Source organism: Ctenocephalides felis, unplaced genomic scaffold (genome assembly GCF_003426905.1).
Source record: "Ctenocephalides felis isolate EL2017-DRISC unplaced genomic scaffold, ASM342690v1 CF-g0.4_SCAFFOLD_02270, whole genome shotgun sequence".
NCBI lineage: Eukaryota > Metazoa > Arthropoda > Insecta > Siphonaptera > Pulicidae > Ctenocephalides > Ctenocephalides felis.
Window position 1 is genome coordinate 1 of NW_020538424.1, and position 22,022 is coordinate 22,022.

Below are 22,022 nucleotides of genomic sequence, written 5' to 3' on the forward strand. Positions count from 1 at the left end.
ACTGATACCATTTATGTTTTTTCTTTTTCTTGACAATTCTTCTAATATTACTGTTAATAGTATTACATACACAAAGTTTTCATAACTAGACTTTTGTCTATATATATTTTTTCCGCCTTTCTGCGCTCTCTTATTAATTTATCACACTCCTCATCCCACCATACTGGTTTAGCACATTTAGCATTCAGGTCCCCATTTTTTATCGGAATACTTTTTCTGGCCGCTGAATTAATAGCATTTATGAAAAAATCATACGCACGAACCGGGTCGTTGCTATTAAAACTCTCCAAATTTTTTCCTATCTCTGACTGGTATTTTGTCCAATCGGCTTTTTTACAATTCCAACTTGGATTATATTTTCTTGTTCTTGGCACACCTCTCAACTTCAGCAAAATTGGATAATGATCCGACCCTAATGAATCATCACATACATTCCAGTCTATTCTGTGCGCAAAATTATGCGAACACAAAGAGATGTCAACTACTGACATATTATTTTTAAATTTTAAGGTAGGCTTTCCATTATTGAGAATATATAAATTATTGTTTTCATAGCCTCTAAGAAATTATTACCATATTTGTCACTAAAATTACTATCCCATGAAAAGTGATGTGCATTGAAATCTCCACAAAGAATAACGGGTTTGGGCAATCGCGAAAGAAAATCATTCCACTCATTTACTGAGATATAATAATTAGGTGCAACATAAATAGAAATAACGTATAATTTAACATTTTCTACCATTAAGTAAATTCCACAACTTTGGCATCTTTTTGGATCCAAAGATCCTAAATTAATTGCTACCACATTATATGGCTGGTTACGATGCACGAATATCGCCGCACCTCCTTTTCCATCATCTCTGTCCTCTCTCACTATATATAATTTGAAAATACATAAGTTTTTCTCTTTCTGAAACCAGGTTTCAGTAATAGCCAAGATTGATATATCCTGACATGACAAAAAATATTCTAAACTACTTCTATTAGACATAAATGACCTGCATTCCACTGAAGAATTGTTACATCCATTACAGAGTTATTCTTTAAATTTGTACTTGCCATAAAATCGATTTGTATTAATTATTTATAACTTTTTTAAATGTTATTATATATACACACTATTCTTGTCATGTTCTATTAAGTATTTATTAGTAATTACGACCGAAACTAAAGACATTATTGGTGCTGATTTCAGCTCCACCCCGCTGTACATTCAATATCTTTTTCATGTCAAATATTAGCAATTTAAATTGATTTTCATCACCCGTACTGCAAATTTCCTTCATTAATTTCATAACCTCTGCAATGTTTTTTATCTGAGTCTTTATACTGCTCACTTATATTCCGAATTGACCGATCTACGGTTACATGTTCCGAATTTGATTTTACACGCTTCCTAGGACTATACTTTGTTTCCAACTGGTTTTAAGTAACTGCTGCTGATACCAGCTCCTCCTTCATTCTTAAATAGTCTTAATCTCGGACTTTCTGTTTATGGTTTTGAAACCATATCTTTTAGGTCTACTGATTGTGGCCACCTTTCCATTATCATTACGTTCTTCACCTTCCATGTCTGATAAGACGTCGAATCTATTAATGTGGTTTAAAACCGGGCCTGATGTCTGTTTATGATTTGTATTGGATTTAATGACTGGAAAGTCATTATTTTTATCAAAACTAACAAACTTGGATTTAGTCTTGCTAGCATATGTATCGCGTCGAATTAAATCTCTCGCTTCATGGTAAGGTATGTTCTGCATAGCCATCATCTCCTTAATGACTTTATTTTGCATGAAAATAGGACAAACCTTGCTATTTGCTGGATGTTCTCCTTTACATAATACACATAACAATTCAGACGCATCACAATTATCTTCATTATGTTCCCCGGCGCATTTCATGCATTGCTGTTTACTCCTACATTGCTCCTTGATATGATTGAATCTGCAACATTTAAAACATTGTACAATTCTAGGTATAAAAGGCCTAACTTCACATTTGACTGAATGAATAGCAACTTTATTTGGTAAGTCTGCTCTCCTGAAAATTATTTTAACACACTGTGCTTTATGTACACCAATATTTTTCGACCTCAGACATACCACATCAATGATAGGTATATCTGATTCTATCACATCTAGAATTTCTTCTTTTGTAAGGTTTGGGTCTACATCGAAAATTATTCCTTGTCTAAAAAGAACATATCTCGGTATATATGCTTTATATTTATTTTTATCTAGTACATTACACTCTAAAAACTTGTTTGCTATTTTCGCATTTTTTAATTCTAGCTTTATTTTATTTATTCCTATAGAAGATATTTCCGCTATCCCAAATTTATAATCAACTCCTGTATTATGTATTATTTTTCCCAGAGACATAGGATGTAGCCTACCTATATTCTTATCAATGGATTCAATATAAACAATAAATGGTCCTTTGTCGCATGCATCGAATCTTGCTGCATTATTGACAGTGTTAGGAATATTCAAATGACTTTCCCATATTGACCTCTTCACACACTTCTGAGCTACATTGCATATTAATACTATCCATGTCATTACTTGACTCACTATTAATGGGAATACTCTCCATATTAATTTCTTCGCTTGATTCCGAATTAACTTGTATATTAACATTATTCACACTATTATCTGACGTAATATTATTAAATTCACTGACCATATTAATTACCTCACACGATTTTGAATTACCTTGCGTGTGTTCACTAATCATACTATTGTCTATCATAGTATTGTTCCCTCGTACTTCACTCGGATTACTTTGCACATTAATACTATTCATATCTTTACTATTATCTAAATTGTCGATACCAACAATTTTATCTCTTAAATTGACACTTCTTTTAAATATTTCTTCTCTAAGACTTTCTTTCGAATTTCTGTATGGTTTGCTTGATTTAACACTTTCTTTAATATTTTTATACGCTTTGCTTATTTTACCGGTACTACTCTTTTCCGACACTAATTTTCTCTCGCTACTATCAACACTAATTACATTTGCACACTCCAAATCCATGTTATTGTCTAAGCACGTGTACATAGCTCCTGCAATCGTCGAACCAATCACAGAGCAACTGCTGCTGACGCTCGGGTCGGGCGGTCGCCCGACAATGCCGTCTGACTCGGCAGACATTACGTAAGATAGGCTTGAATTTATAGAAAATATTCGATGTGTACCGTATGGCTGTCTCGAACGAACTGACTTAACATTTCATACGACAAATTTTATGCGTTTGAGAAGTTCAGGTGCATATAAAGCACCTTCCAAAATATTTACTCCATAGCAGAAGGTGAGGTATATTCTTCTAGCATCGAGTGGGGTAATGTTAAGATGGTTGTACATTTGGGACTGACTTAACTGAATATTGCTCTTGTATCTGCGGAATCTTAGATGATTGACATTTTTTTTTTTGGACAGATTCAATTCTCTCAATCTGATATTGGTAAATCGGGTCCCAAATTACACACCCATACTCTAATATTGGTCTGACTAAGGTATCAAATAGTACACTTAGGGTATCATCATTTTGGAAATCTCCACTGTTTCTGAGCAGACCACTGAGTATACTATTTGCCCTTGACACAATATTGTTCAAGTGACCATCGAATGCTAGCTTTCTATCTATATATACTCCCAAATCACGGATACCATCCACCTGCAGAAGTATTTCTTCTGCTATGAAGTATCGATGATTAGAGTAGCTTTCACTGCCGCGACAAAATTTAATAACTGCGCATTTACTCACATTCAATTTAAATTTATTTATTTCATACCATCTAGATAATCGATTTAAGTCTTCCTGGAGTGCAGACAAATCACCTTTGTTCCTTATGCCCTCTGTATATTTTAGAGTCATCCGCAAATAAAGAAAACTCAGATGAGAAATCATTGCCAATGTCATTCCCAAATATACAAAATAGCAATGATGTAAGATGAGATCCTTGCGGCACTCCTGAAGAGACCGTACATTTATCTGATATGGAGTCAATTAATTTCACGCATAGTTTTCTACCTCTCAAATAGGATTCAAACCAATTATATAAACCAAATATATAATATAATTTTAATAACAAATTAAGTGGCCTTATTCTTTCCTCGTTGGCACTCCATCCTTTTATTCGCACATTCTCTAGAATTATCTTGCAATGATGCTTTTGTTTGTTGAACAAATAAACAAATTGTTAAATATTTGCCTTCAGCAATGTAGGTAATTTTAGTATTTTAAAACACAACACAAGTTTTATAGATTTATTATAGAATATAGATATTATTATACAGAACTTCATTAAAGGTATATAAGGTTATGTGTTACTTTTCGAGTCCAGAGAGAGAAATGTGAGCTTGTAATAAACATTGAGGTCCTGTGTCTAGCCGGAAATATAGAGTCCATAGAATATAAGGTGGAACTCGAGAGATGTAGAGTCCATAGAGTAATAAATGTGATAGTATACACATAGAGGCATAAATGCGACGGTAAATAGGTAAGAGTGTCGGCGCATAACAAAATTCTATTCATAAATATTTCATGGTTACCAAATTGTTCATTTTCTATTAAATTCATAAGTTCTTGTCCTGCAAGTTTTATTACTGCATAGCAAGCCTCTTTATTATGTTCTGTGCTTGTTTGTGTACTTATTTGTAATCCCTCTAAACTTCTAAAATCTTCACATCTTTGAATCATATCCCTTTCTAACAATTCACGCTCAAAACCCGTATCTGATAGAAAAACTCTAACGCATGCGTGGATGTGCTTACAAATGTTTGATTGAATCATATACTCTCTACAACTGCACGTGTATGTATGAAAACAAATCTTGCATGGTTCACATCTCATGCAAGTAGTAGTATTACAAGTTTGGTTTTTTTTAATAACCACATATGGTGCCGCAGTAACATCTTTTGCTAATACATTCCATTGCGTATTCAAACTGGTTTATATAATATGATCAGGCAAAATTACTACACTTCTCATGTGGCTTATTCTTATATCTCTTTGCCTTGTTGATAGTGACATTCCATTCAATCTTCGCGTCCTTTGTCGAAAAGAATCCATTTCAAGGCGTAACACCATTTGAATGGCCTTAGCCATCTTTCTCGAGCACCTTCTCTTAAAAACTCAGACTTTTTATCTGATTATGAAAACTTTCCAAAAACATATTCGTGTTAATTCCTAATCCTTTCCGATAACAATACGCCCAAGCAGCTGCTCGTTTGCAGTAAACTTTCCTAAAATATGCAACAAATATCTTAGCATCATCGTCTGTCTCAAGTTCATTCAAATAATCATTTAAATTCCTCCAAAAATCTTCCTCATCCAAAGTCATTTTTATTTCTATAAATTTCTGTTAAATTACTTCGCGTTTCTCTCTATTTTCTCTCTTTCTTGTTTGATGCCGTTCTCTTCCAGCTCCTGGACACATACCAGGAGCATAAAAGTTGACCATGCATTAGAATAAGCTGGAGCGTCATCTAATTATGCCTACCTCATTGGCAATTTGTTGAAAATATATTTTGCATAGAACTTCATCTTGTCTCTTTGAAAAACAAAGTGCTACTGGAATTCCGCTTCTAAATTCATCTACTACAAGTAAAGTATGTAGCAGATAGCCATAGCCATTGGTACCATGAGTAGCATCAATGCAAACTCTATCGCTACCAAAGTCCTTTAACATTCTAGACTGCATTTTAGTCATTATTACTAAAATGTAATCTTCATCTCGAAGTCCATAACTAGCTGTGCCTGGTCCAACTTCTTTATAAAATATAATTTTGAATCTAATATCTGTTCTCATTTCCTCCAACCACATTTTAACACTGACTTTATCTTTACATTTCGGCGTGTATGAGGGTAAAACCTTTTTCTTCAGATTCTACAAATCTTTCTTCGATATTAAAGAAGCTCTCTGTGGTAATATTTTATGATAGGAGGCTTCATGTATTGAGGTGATAATCACGTCATCGTTAACTCCAGCTATAATTTTTTCTGCAAATATTATATTAGTTTGAGATATTGATTTTATAAATATGTCAAATTCATTACTATTTTATTATATGATCAATAAATATACCTTTGATGTCCCTCAGCAAATTTTTGTCTATTGGAATAAATTTAGCCAGGTTTTCATGGCCCACATGAGTCTTCCAATAATCAATAACCACGCGGCCATCATTATATATTGTGGATATCATCCGGGAAGGGCATGCTACTCCAATCTTTCTACTATGTTTGAAAAACCAGCCTGTGTATTCTCGAGAGGCGTATGACCTATTGCAATTATAATAATTTATTTTACTTCCGTCTTTCATCTCGCGTCCTGCGCTGTCTTTTACATAGTGAGATAAATCCTGCTGCTCTATTTTGCTATTCCATGTATAAAAATCTACAAAAAAGTATGAAAATAATATATAAAATTATACAGAATTGCTTTGATAATATCAGTAATTAAAAATTTACAAACCATTTAGTGAAGAAAATTGAGTCCTTCATATTTTATTTCAATCCCGTGGTCGAACTCCATGTGATCGCGCAATGTATTATATATTGTGAATCTTTTTTTGCACACTGGGCATATTATCCTTTGCGTTCTAGGAGTACCTACAAATGAAGTGCCGGGAGAGGCTCGTATAAATGGGGATGATGATCTAGGAGAGACAGGCAAAGTGGAAAAAGCAGTAAATGATGCAGAAGTTTGTGGGGAAAGAGGTTCGGGAATGGCCCGGACGCTAGAAATATTAGTGCAATTCAAGGGGACTGAACATTGTCTGATTATAGAAGTAATGGGAGAATATGAAGATTGTGATGACGTAGATGGTTGGCAAATGCTAGTGATAGTAGGAAAATCGAAAGTTGTGGATAGTGTTGGTGAATTAGAGGCGTAGGAATGAAATGCTAGAGATGTATGAGGATTTATACTGAAATTATTAAAAAAGGTATCGTAAGATGTGAATTCAGGGGTGGGTGTAGTGGGAGGTATTTGGATATGTAAGGCATTTGGCAACTGAAAAGGATGATTGGGAATCAGAAACAATATTTACGGAAGGATCACAGGGAATGTAGCTATGAAACTTATTAATATGTATATTCAAAGAAAATTTAGTATGTAGTTTTTTTTGTCAAAAACTACATTCAATGTAGTTTTTGACAAAAAAAACTACATACTAAATTTTCTTTGAATATACATATTAATAAGTTTCATAGCTACATTCCCTGTGATCCTTCCGTAAATATTGTTTCTGATTCCCAATCATCCTTTTCAGTTGCCAAATGCCTTACATATCCAAATACCTCCCACTACACCCACCCCTGAATTCACATCTTACGATACCTTTTTTAATAATTTCAGTATAAATCCTCATACATCTCTAGCATTTCATTCCTACGCCTCTAATTCACCAACACTATCCACAACTTTCGATTTTCCTACTATCACTAGCATTTGCCAACCATCTACGTCATCACAATCTTCATATTCTCCCATTACTTCTATAATCAGACAATGTTCAGTCCCCTTGAATTGCACTAATATTTCTAGCGTCCGGGCCATTCCCGAACCTCTTTCCCCACAAACTTCTGCATCATTTACTGCTTTTTCCACTTTGCCTGTCTCTCCTAGATCATCATCCCCATTTATACGAGCCTCTCCCGGCACTTCATTTGTAGGTACTCCTAGAACGCAAAGGATAATATGCCCAGTGTGCAAAAAAAGATTCACAATATATAATACATTGCGCGATCACATGGAGTTCGACCACGGGATTGAAATAAAATATGAAGGACTCAATTTTCTTCACTAAATGGTTTGTAAATTTTTAATTACTGATATTATCAAAGCAATTCTGTATAATTTTATATATTATTTTCATACTTTTTTGTAGATTTTTATACATGGAATAGCAAAATAGAGCAGCAGGATTTATCTCACTATGTAAAAGACAGCGCAGGACGCGAGATGAAAGACGGAAGTAAAATAAATTATTATAATTGCAATAGGTCATACGCCTCTCGAGAATACACAGGCTGGTTTTTCAAACATAGTAGAAAGATTGGAGTAGCATGCCCTTCCCGGATGATATCCACAATATATAATGATGGCCGCGTGGTTATTGATTATTGGAAGACTCATGTGGGCCATGAAAACCTGGCTAAATTTATTCCAATAGACAAAAATTTGCTGAGGGACATCAAAGGTATATTTATTGATCATATAATAAAATAGTAATGAATTTGACATATTTATAAAATCAATATCTCAAACTAATATAATATTTGCAGAAAAAATTATAGCTGGAGTTAACGATGACGTGATTATCACCTCAATACATGAAGCCTCCTATCATAAAATATTACCACAGAGAGCTTCTTTAATATCGAAGAAAGATTTGTAGAATCTGAAGAAAAAGGTTTTACCCTCATACACGCCGAAATGTAAAGATAAAGTCAGTGTTAAAATGTGGTTGGAGGAAATGAGAACAGATATTAGATTCAAAATTATATTTTATAAAGAAGTTGGACCAGGCACAGCTAGTTATGGACTTCGAGATGAAGATTACATTTTAGTAATAATGACTAAAATGCAGTCTAGAATGTTAAAGGACTTCGGTAGCGATAGAGTTTGCATTGATGCTACTCATGGTACCAATGGCTATGGCTATCTGCTACATACTTTACTTGTAGTAGATGAATTTGGAAGCGGAATTCCAGTAGCACTTTGTTTTTCAAAGAGACAAGATGAAGTTCTATGCAAAATATATTTTCAACAAATTGCCAATGAGGTAGGCATAATTAGATGACGCTCCAGCTTATTCTAATGCATGGTCAACTTTTATGCTCCTGGTATGTGTCCAGGAGCTGGAAGAGAACGGCATCAAACAAGAAAGAGAGAAAATAGAGAGAAACGCGAAGTAATTTAACAGAAATTTATAGAAATAAAAATGATTTTGGATGAGGAAGATTTTTGGAGGAATTTAAATGATTATTTGAATGAACTTGAGACAGACGATGATGCTAAGATATTTGTTGCATATTTTAGGAAAGTTTACTGCAAACGAGCAGCTGCTTGGGCGTATTGTTATCGGAAAGGATTAGGAATTAACACGAATATGTTTTTGGAAAGTTTTCATAATCAGATAAAAAGTCTGAGTTTTTAAGAGAAGGTGCTCGAGAAAGATGGCTAAGGCCATTCAAATGGTGTTACGCCTTGAAATGGATTCTTTTCGACAAAGGACGCGAAGATTGAATGGAATGTCACTATCAACAAGGCAAAGAGATATAAGAATAAGCCACATGAGAAGTGTAGTAATTTTGCCTGATCATATTATATAAACCAGTTTGAATACGCAATGGAATGTATTAGCAAAAGATGTTACTGCGGCACCATATGTGGTTATTAAAAAAAACCAAACTTGTAATACTACTACTTGCATGAGATGTGAACCATGCAAGATTTGTTTTCATACATACACGTGCAGTTGTAGAGAGTATATGATTCAATCAAACATTTGTAAGCACATCCACGCATGCGTTAGAGTTTTTCTATCAGATACGGGTTTTGAGCGTGAATTGTTAGAAAGGGATATGATTCAAAGATGTGAAGATTTTAGAAGTTTAGAGGGATTACAAATAAGTACACAAACAAGCACAGAACATAATAAAGAGGCTTGCTATGCAGTAATAAAACTTGCAGGACAAGAACTTATGAATTTAATAGAAAATGAACAATTTGGTAACCATGAAATATTTATGAATAGAATTTTGTTATGCGCCGACACTCTTACCTATTTACCGTCGCATTTATGCCTCTATGTGTATACTATCACATTTATTACTCTATGGACTCTACATCTCTCGAGTTCCACCTTATATTCTATGGACTCTATATTTCCGGCTAGACACAGGACCTCAATGTTTATTACAAGCTCACATTTCTCTCTCTGGACTCGAAAAGTAACACATAACCTTATATTACCTTTAATGAAGTTCTGTATAATAATATCTATATTCTATAATAAATCTATAAAACTTGTGTTGTGTTTTAAAATACTAAAATTACCTACATTGCTGAAGGCAAATATTTAACAATTTGTTTATTTGTTCAACAAACAAAAGCATCATTGCAAGATAATTCTAGAGAATGTGCGAATAAAAGGATGGAGTGCCAACGAGGAAAGAATAAGGCCACTTAATTTGTTATTAAAATTATATTATATATTTGGTTTATATAATTGGTTTGAATCCTATTTGAGAGGTAGAAAACTATGCGTGAAATTAATTGACTCAATATCAGATAAATGTACGGTCTCTTCAGGAGTGCCGCAAGGATCTCATCTTACATCATTGCTATTTTGTATATTTGGGAATGACATTGGCAATGATTTCTCATCTGAGTTTTCTTTATTTGCAGATGACTCTAAAATATACAGGAGCATAAGAAACAAAGGTGATTTGTGTGCACTCCAGGAAGACTTAAATCGATTATCTAGATGGTATGAAATAAATAAATTTAAATTGAATGTGAGTAAATGCGCAGTTATTAAATTTTGTCGCGGCAGTGAAAGCTACTCTAATCATCGATACTTCATAGCAGAAGAAATACTTCTGCAGGTGGATGGTATCCGTGATTTGGGAGTATATATAGATAGAAAGCTAGCATTCGATGGTCACTTGAACAATATTGTGTCAAGGGCAAATAGTATACTCAGTGGTCTGCTCAGAAACAGTGGAGATTTCCAAAATGATGATACCCTAAGTGTACTATTTGATACCTTAGTCAGACCAATATTAGAGTATGGGTGTGTAATTTGGGACCCGATTTACCAATATCAGATTGAGAGAATTGAATCTGTCCAAAAAAAAAATGTCAATCATCTAAGATTCCGCAGATACAAGAGCAATATTCAGTTAAGTCAGTCCCAAATGTACAACCATCTTAACATTACCCCACTCGATGCTAGAAGAATATACCTCACCTTCTGCTATGGAGTAAATATTTTGGAAGGTGCTTTATATGCACCTGAACTTCTCAAACGCATAAAATTTGTTGTATGAAATGTTAAGTCAGTTCGTTCGAGACAGCCATACGGTACACATCGAATATTTTCTATAAATTCAAGCCTATCTTACGTAATGTCTGCCGAGTCAGACGGCATTGTCGGGCGACCGCCCGACCCGAGCGTCAGCAGCAGTTGCTCTGTGATTGGTTCGACGATTGCAGGAGCTATGTACACGTGCTTAGACAATAACATGGATTTGGAGTGTGCAAATGTAATTAGTGTTGATAGTAGCGAGAGAAAATTAGTGTCGGAAAAGAGTAGTACCGGTAAAATAAGCAAAGCGTATAAAAATATTAAAGAAAGTGTTAAATCAAGCAAACCATACAGAAATTCGAAAGAAAGTCTTAGAGAAGAAATATTTAAAAGAAGTGTCAATTTAAGAGATAAAATTGTTGGTATCGACAATTTAGATAATAGTAAAGATATGAATAGTATTAATGTGCAAAGTAATCCGAGTGAAGTACGAGGGAACAATACTATGATAGACAATAGTATGATTAGTGAACACACGCAAGGTAATTCAAAATCGTGTGAGGTAATTAATATGGTCAGTGAATTTAATAATATTACGTCAGATAATAGTGTGAATAATGTTAATATACAAGTTAATTCGGAATCAAGCGAAGAAATTAATATGGAGAGTATTCCCATTAATAGTGAGTCAAGTAATGACATGGATAGTATTAATATGCAATGTAGCTCAGAAGTGTGTGAAGAGGTCAATATGGGAAAGTCATTTGAATATTCCTAACACTGTCAATAATGCAGCAAGATTCGATGCATGCGACAAAGGACCATTTATTGTTTATATTGAATCCATTGATAAGAATATAGGTAGGCTACATCCTATGTCTCTGGGAAAAATAATACACAATACAGGAGTTGATTATAAATTTGGGATAGCGGAAATATCTTCTATAGGAATAAATAAAATAAAGCTAGAATTCAAAAATGCGAAAATAGCAAACAAGTTTTTAGAGTGTAATGTACTAGATAAAAATAAATATAAAGCATATATACCGAGATATGTTCTTTTTAGACAAGGAATAATTTTCGATGTAGACCCAAACCTTACAAAAGAAGAAATTCTAGATGTGATAGAATCAGATATACCTATCATTGATGTGGTATGTCTGAGGTCGAAAAATATTGGTGTACATAAAGCACAGTGTGTTAAAATAATTTTCAGGAGAGCAGACTTACCAAATAAAGTTGCTATTCATTCAGTCAAATGTGAAGTTAGGCCTTTTATACCTAGAATTGTACAATGTTTTAAATGTTGCAGATTCAATCATATCAAGGAGCAATGTAGGAGTAAACAGCAATGCATGAAATGCGCCGGGGAACATAATGAAGATAATTGTGATGCGTCTGAATTGTTATGTGTATTATGTAAAGGAGAACATCCAGCAAATAGCAAGGTTTGTCCTATTTTCATGCAAAATAAAGTCATTAAGGAGATGATGGCTATGCAGAACATACCTTACCATGAAGCGAGAGATTTAATTCGACGCGATACATATGCTAGCAAGACTAAATCCAAGTTTGTTAGTTTTGATAAAAATAATGACTTTCCAGTCATTAAATCCAATACAAATCATAAACAGACATCAGGCCCGGTTTTAAACCACATTAATAGATTCGACGTCTTATCAGACATGGAAGGTGAAGAACGTAATGATAATGGAAAGGTGGCCACAATCAGTAGACCTAAAAGATATGGTTTCAAAACCATAAACAGAAAGTCCGAGATTAAGACTAATTTCACAGAGAATAAAAAGGAGGAGCTGGTATCAGCAGCAGTTACTTAAAACCAGTTGGAAACAAAGTATAGTCCTAGGAAGCGTGTAAAATCAAATTCGGAACATGTAACCGTAGATCGGTCAATTCGGAATATAAGTGAGCAGTATAAAGACTCAGATAAAAACATTGCAGAGGTTATGAAATTAATGAAGGAAATTTGCAGTACGGGTGATGAAAATCAATTTAAATTGCTAATATTTGACATGAAAAAGATATTGAATGTACAGCGGGGTGGAGCTGGAAATCAGCACCAATAATGTCTTTAGTTTCGGTCGTAATTACTAATAAATACTTAATAGAACATGACAAGAATAGTGTGTATATATAATAACATTTAAAAAAGTTATAAATAATTAATACAAATCGATTTTATGGCAAGTACAAATTTAAAGAATAACTCTGTAATGGATGTAACAATTCTTCAGTGGAATGCAAGGTCATTTATGTCTAATAGAAGTAGTTTAGAATATTTTTTGTCATGTCAGGATATATCAATCTTGGCTATTACTGAAACCTGGTTTCAGAAAGAGAAAACTTATGTATTTTCAAATTATAATATAGTGAGAGAGGACAGAGATGATGGAAAAGGAGGTGCGGCGATATTCGTGCATCGTAACCAGCCATATAATGTGGTAGCAATTAATTTAGGATCTTTGGATCCAAAAAGATGCCAAAGTTGTGGAATTTACTTAATGGTAGAAAATGTTAAATTATACGTTATTTCTATTTATGTTGCACCTAATTATTATATCTCAGTAAATGAGTGGAATGATTTTCTTTCGCGATTGCCCAAACCCGTTATTCTTTGTGGAGATTTCAATGCACATCACTTTTCATGGGATAGTAATTTTAGTGACAAATATGGTAATAATTTCTTAGAGGCTATTGAAAACAATAATTTATATATTCTCAATAATGGAAAGCCTACCTTAAAATTTAAAAATAATATGTCAGTAGTTGACATCTCTTTGTGTTCGCATAATTTTGCGCACAGAATAGACTGGAATGTATGTGATGATTCATTAGGGTCGGATCATTATCCAATTTTGCTGAAGTTGAGAGGTGTGCCAAGAACAAGAAAATATAATCCAAGTTGGAATTGTAAAAAAGCCGATTGGACAAAATACCAGTCAGAGATAGGAAAAAATTTGGAGAGTTTTAATAGCAACGACCCGGTTCGTGCGTATGATTTTTTCATAAATGCTATTAATTCAGCGGCCAGAAAAAGTATTCCGATAAAAAATGGGGACCTGAATGCTAAATGTGCTAAACCAGTATGGTGGGATGAGGAGTGTGATAAATTAATAAGAGAGCGCAGAAAGGCGGAAAAAATATATAGACAAAAGTCTAGTTATGAAAACTTTGTTGTATGTAATACTATTAACAGTAATATTGTTGAAAGTTGTGGATAGTGTTGGTGAATTAGAGGCGTAGGAATGAAATGCTAGAGATGTATGAGGATTTATACTGAAATTATTAAAAAAGGTATCGTAAGATGTGAATTCAGGGGTGGGTGTAGTGGGAGGTATTTGGATATGTAAGGCATTTGGCAACTGAAAAGGATGATTGGGAATCAGAAACAATATTTACGGAAGGATCACAGGGAATGTAGCTATGAAACTTATTAATATGTATATTCAAAGAAAATTTAGTATGTAGTTTTTTTTGTCAAAAACTACATTCAAATGTAGTTTTATATTGAATGCTTTGTTCGCCATGAACCTCGCGAACATGGCGATATAAGGAGCTACTACAGTTAAATTGCTTAAAGCAACGTGAACAGATGGTTTTGCTACTCATATTGAAAACTTAAAATTTACCTATCCCTATAAGTGTAAACAATATAAAAACTACCTATCCCTTATAATAACTGCATATCTTTACAACGATGTATATATGCAAAAAAAACTATCTATTCCTATAACTATATATGCAAAAAAAACCTATCTGGAAGGTGAGCCCAACCTATTTAGAAGAAAAAGCTAAACCTATTTGAAATAAGAAATGCTTAATTGATATAAAATGACTAGTAAGTAGTAAGCTAGTAAGTAAACCTAACCTATGTTAAAATAAGACCTATTATGCGTTATGATCTGAGAATACAATTGGGACTATTTTGCAATCAACGATATTTTTATTTAAACTTCATCAGCATAAAAACGATCTATTCTTGAACCCGAATTTCCTCTAATAAAAGTATACTCGACCTTATTTTTATTTGTATTTTCCCAAACGTCTTTTAATTTTAGTTGTGTCACTACTCTTTTTAAAGCACCGCTAAAATTTCCTTTACCTTTTTGATCTTTGGCATCAGTTACGCAATTAAAATCTCATGCTAAAACTAAACTTGTATTATTACTGCCTATTACACTAGCCATGTTTATTTCAAATAATCTTTCCCTCTGTGCACGTTTACCATTTCCTGCATGTGCATATACATTTAGAAAATTAATCCCATCAATATTTGCCCCTAATAATCTTGAATTTTCATGCATCTTAATGTTTTTAACTGTTAATCCAAATCTAGTTAAAATTTCTGTGCCTCTTTGATTTTCATTTATATTAATTATGATTTGATATGGCTTAAAAAAAACTTAAATCAATTTCATTAACTTCCTGCAAAAAAATAATATCTAAATCGTTGTCTATTATAAATTTTCTCAAAGGTGTTTTTGTCGTCAAACTTCTCATTCTATTTACATTTATTGTCGCAATATTTCTAATTTTGTCATCAGGCATTGTAGTGGTGTATGTTTTAAATTTTTTCAATTTGAAGGCGTTTTCATGGACTGGATTTTCACCATATTCTTTGTTATATTTAAGCGAGTCATCTATCATAATTTCATCTTCTTCTTCGAGAAAATCTATAAGACTCGAATCAGTTTCCATGGATATTTTGTCAACAACTTCCTTCATAACTTCTGCTGTGTTTGGTGTTGTTATTTTAGTTCGTTTAAATTTAATTGGCGTCTTCTCAATTTCTTTCATATTTTGTGCTCCTTCCGTATTTTTTTTCTTTCCGTATAAAGTTTCATTTATTATTGTCATTTTCTTTTCTTTATTTATTTTAGAATGTTCTTTACTATCATTTTTTTCCATTACTATCTCTTCGGTTTCTTTTTTCGTAATTTGTTCTTGAAATCTATGTTCTGTTGTGTATAAATTTTCCGTATGGTATCCAATCGGTTCTTTTCCTATTACAATCTTCATTCTTTGATCTATTTTGGAAGGCTCCGCGCAGTTGATTTTTAAGTGGTTTCAGCTCTACAATTGAATCATTTTCTGGGTTGACCTTTAATTATAATTGTGGTAATTTTACCATTAATCTTAATTCTGCTTGGTAATTCTTTTTTTATTTCCATGATTATTGTTCTGTTGCCAGTTAAACATGGAATTATTCCCTCACCCGGCCCACATATCTTCTTGATATTTTAATATTTTTCCATATTCTGACATAATATTATATATGAAGCAGTTTATGGATTGAAACAGTTTTGGTATAGTTTGTTATTGTTTATTCGCCGTGAAATATAGGTACAATATTTATATCGTGCTGTATATCTCTCCTGGCTGCCGAATGGTAGAATAGGCCTTTTGCTTCGATGGCGGGTTCTTTTATTCAGGCCTGAGACGGCCATCTTGATGCGTGCGCATTCCCAAATACTGCAGGCCCGTATTTAATGCAGGGCTGTACTTGAGTGTCGCCGCACAGCCCCCTACGGTGAAAAAGAAAGAAAATTATTATTCTTTGTAATTCTGAAATCGTACCTGCCGTCCTCGTCTTGTTGTATATTTTTCAGATGTGACGTGCTCTGCTGTTGTGCATTCTTCGGCAGTCGTGTATGCAGGCTTTAGTCTGTCTTTAGAAAAGGATTTTGGCTGGCCCAAAACGTCCAGTTTAAAAGTCTTTTCTCCTCTTTCCAAAACCTTGTAAGGTCCTTTATAAGGTTGCGTCAGAGTCGGCTTAATCATATCTTGTCTGATGAAAACATGACTAGACTTGTCCAGATCTTTATGGATGAAACTCTTTTTCGGGCTATGAGATGACGTAGGCTGTGGCTTTAAATTTCTAAAGATTCTATGTAAATTATCCATGACGGTTGTAGTTGATATGTCCGTATGATCTTTAAAAAATTGACCAGGAAGTCTCAAAGGTTCTCCAAAGGTGAGTTCTGCGCTAGAATTCTTCAAGTCTTCCTTCGCCACTGCTCGCAATCCCAATAGAACCCATGGCAATGCTTCTAACCACGACTCATTTTCGTGGCACATAAGGGCAGACTTTAATGTTCGGTGTATGTTTTCAATAAGGCCATTAGATTGCGGGTGATATGACGACGTATGAATTAGTTTTGTTCCACAAAATTGTGCCATACTGCGGAATGTTGCTCCGTCGAATTGTCTTCCTCTGTCGGTTGTTATTGTTGCCGGTGTTCCGAATCTGGATATCCAACAAAAAATAAAAGCCCAAGTCACAGTTTCTGCAGTTATGTCTGGTAGTGGATAAACTTCTATCCATCTAGTGTATCTATCTATGCAGGTTAGTAAATATCGCGCACTTTTGCAAATTGGTAGAGGACATACGATGTCAATATGTACGTGTAGAAATCTTGCAGATGGAACGTTAAATTTTTGTAAAGGTGTAATTGTATGTCTACCTATTTTGCTGCGTTGACATTGTATGCAATTCTTTGACCAGGTACGGCAGTCACGCCGTATATTTGGCCAAACAAAGCGTTCCGTCAGCATTTTGACTGTTGCTCTAACAACTGGATGACTTAGGCTGTGCACGTTGTCAAAAATTTTCTTTCTTAGACTTACAGGTACGAATGGTCGTTCTCTTCCTTGAGATGTATCGCAGTATACGGAGTAATTCGTTCCTGGAATTCTTTGTTTCTTAAGTTGTAAGGCAGTTTTCATCGATAAATATTGTTTAAGCTCCTTGTCCTCCTTTTGAGCTTTTGCTATTTCGGTAATTTTCAATTGGGAACTGATTGATTCAATTCTAGAAAACAAGTCAGCCGGAATATTCTTGGTCCCGCTCACATGTCTAACATCTGTCGTGAATTGTGACATATCTGTTATCTGATTGAGTTGAACTGGTGGTAGGCGGTCGTGTTTTTGCTGAAAAACATACACAAGTGGTTTGTGGTCGGTGAACCAAATGAAATTACGACCAATAATTTGATTCTTGAAGTATTGAAATGCTTTACACCCTGCTAACAGCTCGCGGTAGTACGCTGGCCACGTTCTTTGTTTTTCAGAAATTTTCTTCGAAAAATAAGCGAGAGTTTTCCATTTACCGTTTGTATATTGTTGTAGCACTGCACCCACGGATTTGTCTGAAGCGTCTGTAAATAAAGCAAGTTCTGCATCAGGCAATGGATGCGTTAGTAAGGTAGCTTCAGCGAGATTCTTCTTACAAGCTTCGAAAGCTGCTGTAAGCTTTTCATCCCAGTCGATTTGGCTTGTGTCCTTCGATTTAGGTTTTGACAATAAAACTTGTAAATCTACTTGATATCTGGCAGCATTCGGACAAAATTTTCGATAAAAGTTTATCATGCCTAAGAATCTCCGTAATCCTCTTATAGTTTTTGGTTTTGGAAAATTTAACAATGCGGTTATCCTCTCTTTTGGGGGTTTTGTGCCATGCTCTGTAATGCAGTATCCTAGGAATGTAACTTCCTTAGCGCCTAGAATGCATTTAGATGGGTTTACTACTATACCATAATCTGCTAAACGTTGGAACAACCTACGGAGATGGTGTTCATGTTGTTCTTCACTTTTAGATGCGATTAGAATATCATCAATTAATGGAAAACAAAAATCTAATCCACTGGTTACTTCGTCCATAAATCTTTGGAAAGTTTGCGCTGCATTACGTAGGCCGAATGTCATAAAGGGGAACTCAAATAAACCAAAAGGTGTTGTAATTGCCGTCTTGGGAATATCTTCATCGTAAACAGGTATCTGCTGGTATGCTTTCTTAAGGTCTATTATTGAAAATATGTTACAACCTGATAAGTGTTGTGAGTAGTCACTCATGAGCCTGACTGGGTACCTATCCGGGATTGTTCTTGCATTTAATGCTCGGTAGTCTCCACATGGTCTCCATGTATCGTCTTTCTTTTGGACTAGATGTAACGGTGATGACCAAGGGCTACTTGATGGTCGGGCAGTACCTAATTGCACCATTTCTTCAAATTCCTGTTTGGCAATTTTTAACAGCTGAGTTTCTAATGGACGGGTTCGTGCTACCACTGGTGGACCAGGAGAGGTTTTGATATAATGTACTGTTGTATGTTTTATTTGTCGTGGAAGTCCTGGCGGTCGCGTCAAAGAAGGAAATTCTTTAAAGATTTCACTAAACTTTGATTTGATATTGACAGTTTTAATGCTTCCCTTTTGTACTGTTCCTTTGTTTATTGTTCTTACCTGTAGGTTTGTAGTACCGTCTACTAATCTTGAATTCTTTGCGTCGACGATTATGTTGTAATATGACAGAAAATCTGCGCCTATTATAGGTGTTGACACATCAGCAATAACAAAATTCCAGATGAATTTGCGCCTTAGACCTAAGTCGAGATTCAACTGTATATCTCCATATGTACGGATCTCGGTATTGTTTGCTGCAGACAGTTTGTAATCGGACTTGAAAACTTTGCGTTGTATAAACATACGTGGGTATATACGACACAGTCGTACCCAGATCACTACCTGTGTCTATCAAAAATTGTACTTTGGTTGGTTTATCTGAGATGAACATGCGGCGTGAATGTGTTTGACAAACACTTGCCGCATCTAGTGCCTGTCTTCTTCGTTTCCCGACATTTTGCATGGTTGCGTGCATTTCTTAGCTTTGTCTCCAAATTTGTAGTGGTACCAGCACGTATCAAATCTTTGCCTGCTACCATTTCTTTGGCGTGAAAAACTTCTTGTGCGCGAGATTTTCCTAGAACGAGAATTATGCCGATATCTAGGACGTCTATTTTGCAATTCAGCTACCATTTTTGTTAGGTCTTCTACTCGTTTTAATAATTCAGACGTTGTACTGTCGGTAAGGCTTGTGGCGGCTACTGTTGGCGCGATGTTAACCTCACCGATGCTATCTGCTATGGTGGCTAGGTCTTCAATTTTCATGGTCGGATGGGCCTTTAATATTTGTTGTGTATGCGTAGGTAATCTTTGTAGCCACAAGGTTCTTAAAATGTTCTCATCTAGTAGTGGACCGGCCAATGATGTTAGGTGTCGTAAAAATTGCGACGGTTTTCGATCACCCAGTTCCTCTTGCTCTAGCAACCTTCGAATCTTTTGGTCTTGTGACTGTGATAAACGTTGTATTATTTCTTTCTTTAACTTAGTATAGGGCTCGACTTTCGGTGGATTTAATATTATATCTTTATTATATCCTCATCATATCAACAACTCTGATGCGATAGAGAAGGTTCAGCGCAAATTTCTGAAATACCTTTATTATAAAACATATAAAATTTACCCTGAACGTGGCTTTGACCACAACACTTTACTAAAAGAATTTGGTATTCCTTCCCTTGCCTCACGTCGATTTATCTGTACAATTATGTTCTTATTTAAGCTTTGCAATAATTCTATAGACTGTCCTCTTATTCTCAATCAACTATCCTTTAATGTTCCAAGGCTATCTTCGCGTTCACAATTATTTTCCAATTATCCTACCCTAAATCTAATTCTCTCTTAAATTCGCCAATTTTACTAATGTCCTCTAACTTTAACTTAATTAATAATGAAATAGACATTCACAACACTTCACCTAATCAAATAATCTCCATCTGCACAAGTTAATCTTTTTATTTTCTTTCAAATATCTCATTATTTTCTGTTTATAAATATTATTGTTACATTCTGCATTATATGAAATTATATCTTAGCATTTTATGTTACTAACTATATATTGTAATTTTGTATATATTTTAATTGTTATTCATTATTCATTTTTTTTTTTTTTTTTTTTTTTTTTTTTATTGCTATTTTATTAATTTAAATTTTTTACGGTTTTAAATGAGTATAACTTTCAACCTTGTGCAAGAATTTTGAGCTTGACTAGTGGTCAAATAGACTTTAATATGATGAACTTGATGATGAACATTGTATTTAATGTTTGAATGCTTTTTTTCAGCTCTTTTTTTCAGAAGCGAAATTCGTGCAGCGACTATGATTATTATATAATAAAATTACTATCCTTTTAATATTAACTATGAATAAGCTTGACAAGAGCCTGAAATAATATCTATTATTATTGATTACGGCTTGCTTATGAATAAATAAAATAAATAAAATAAAATAAATAAATTATGTCAAATAATTGTATTTTTGAGTCCTCTTGGAGAAATCTGTCGGCTATATATTTAAATAAATAAATAAATAAATAAATAAATAAATAAATATCTTCCACTTCACTGGCTAATTTGTCATCTAAATATGATAATATAAATTCATATTTGACATCTTCTGTTTTTATTCGTGATCGATTAAAATGTGCCTCGATCATCGCGAACCATAATTGAGGTTTTTCATACCAAAATGTTGGTATAGGCCTCGCAATTCCATGTGATACGCCTGCATTTGCGTCGTTGGAATTTTCGGATTTCACTGTCTTATCTTCTTCACTCATTTCACAAATAATTGAGAAAAACAAATTAAATATTCACTAAAAAATATCACTGAATGTTCAAAAAAAAAAAAAAAGGAAAATTACACTTCTTATAAAAAAATAAAATAAAAAATGTTGTTGAATCTTCAATACACTTAAGTTAATTCACTATTGTTCTGTTTTACTCACGACAGGTAGATGAATATACCTTCTATCACGTCACCAACTATTATATCACGTCGGGGTCACCAATGAAGCAGTTTATGAATTGAAACAGTTTTGGTATAGTTTGTTATTGTTTATTCGCCGTGAAATATGGGTACAATATTTATATCGTGCTGTATATCTCTCCTGGCTGCCGAATGGTAGAATTGGCCTTTTGCTTCGATGGCGGGTTCTTTTATTCAGGCCTGAGACGGCCATCTTGATGCGTGCGCATTCCCAAATGCTGCAGGCCCGTATTTAATGCAGGGCTGTACTTGAGTGTCGCCGCATATATATACTCTTCCGAGATTTC

General features: G+C 34.2%; 2 protein-coding genes across 2 annotated transcripts; one reads left to right on the top strand and one right to left on the bottom strand.

Moving 5' to 3' along the window:
* The first annotated feature begins 13,283 nt into the window (after positions 1-13,283).
* On the top strand, positions 13,284-14,291 carry LOC113380628. Its single transcript, XM_026619795.1, has one exon. The coding sequence runs from the start codon at positions 13,284-13,286 to the stop codon at positions 14,289-14,291; it is 1,008 nt and encodes a 335-aa protein (XP_026475580.1).
* A 5,386-nt stretch (positions 14,292-19,677) lies between these two features.
* LOC113380629 lies at positions 19,678-21,526 on the bottom strand. Its single transcript, XM_026619796.1, has 2 exons — positions 21,308-21,526; positions 19,678-20,199 (listed from the first exon to the last, which is right to left on the bottom strand). Exons 1-2 carry the CDS (start codon positions 21,524-21,526, stop codon positions 19,678-19,680), a joined length of 741 nt encoding a protein of 246 aa, XP_026475581.1.
* Positions 21,527-22,022: the final 496 nt, after the last annotated feature.

Bases quoted from the DNA above. Each gene is read 5' to 3' on its own strand.
- LOC113380628 (XM_026619795.1), top strand. From the start codon at position 13,284: ATGGATGTAACAATTCTTCAGTGGAATGCAAGGTCATTTATGTCTAAT.
- LOC113380629 (XM_026619796.1), bottom strand. From the start codon at position 21,526: ATGAGTGAAGAAGATAAGACAGTGAAATCCGAAAATTCCAACGACGCA. The intron at 20,200-21,307 runs GTGGAAGATATT...CGTTTATCACAG, and splicing joins ATGACAAATTAGCCAGTGAA to TCACAAGACCAAAAGATTCG.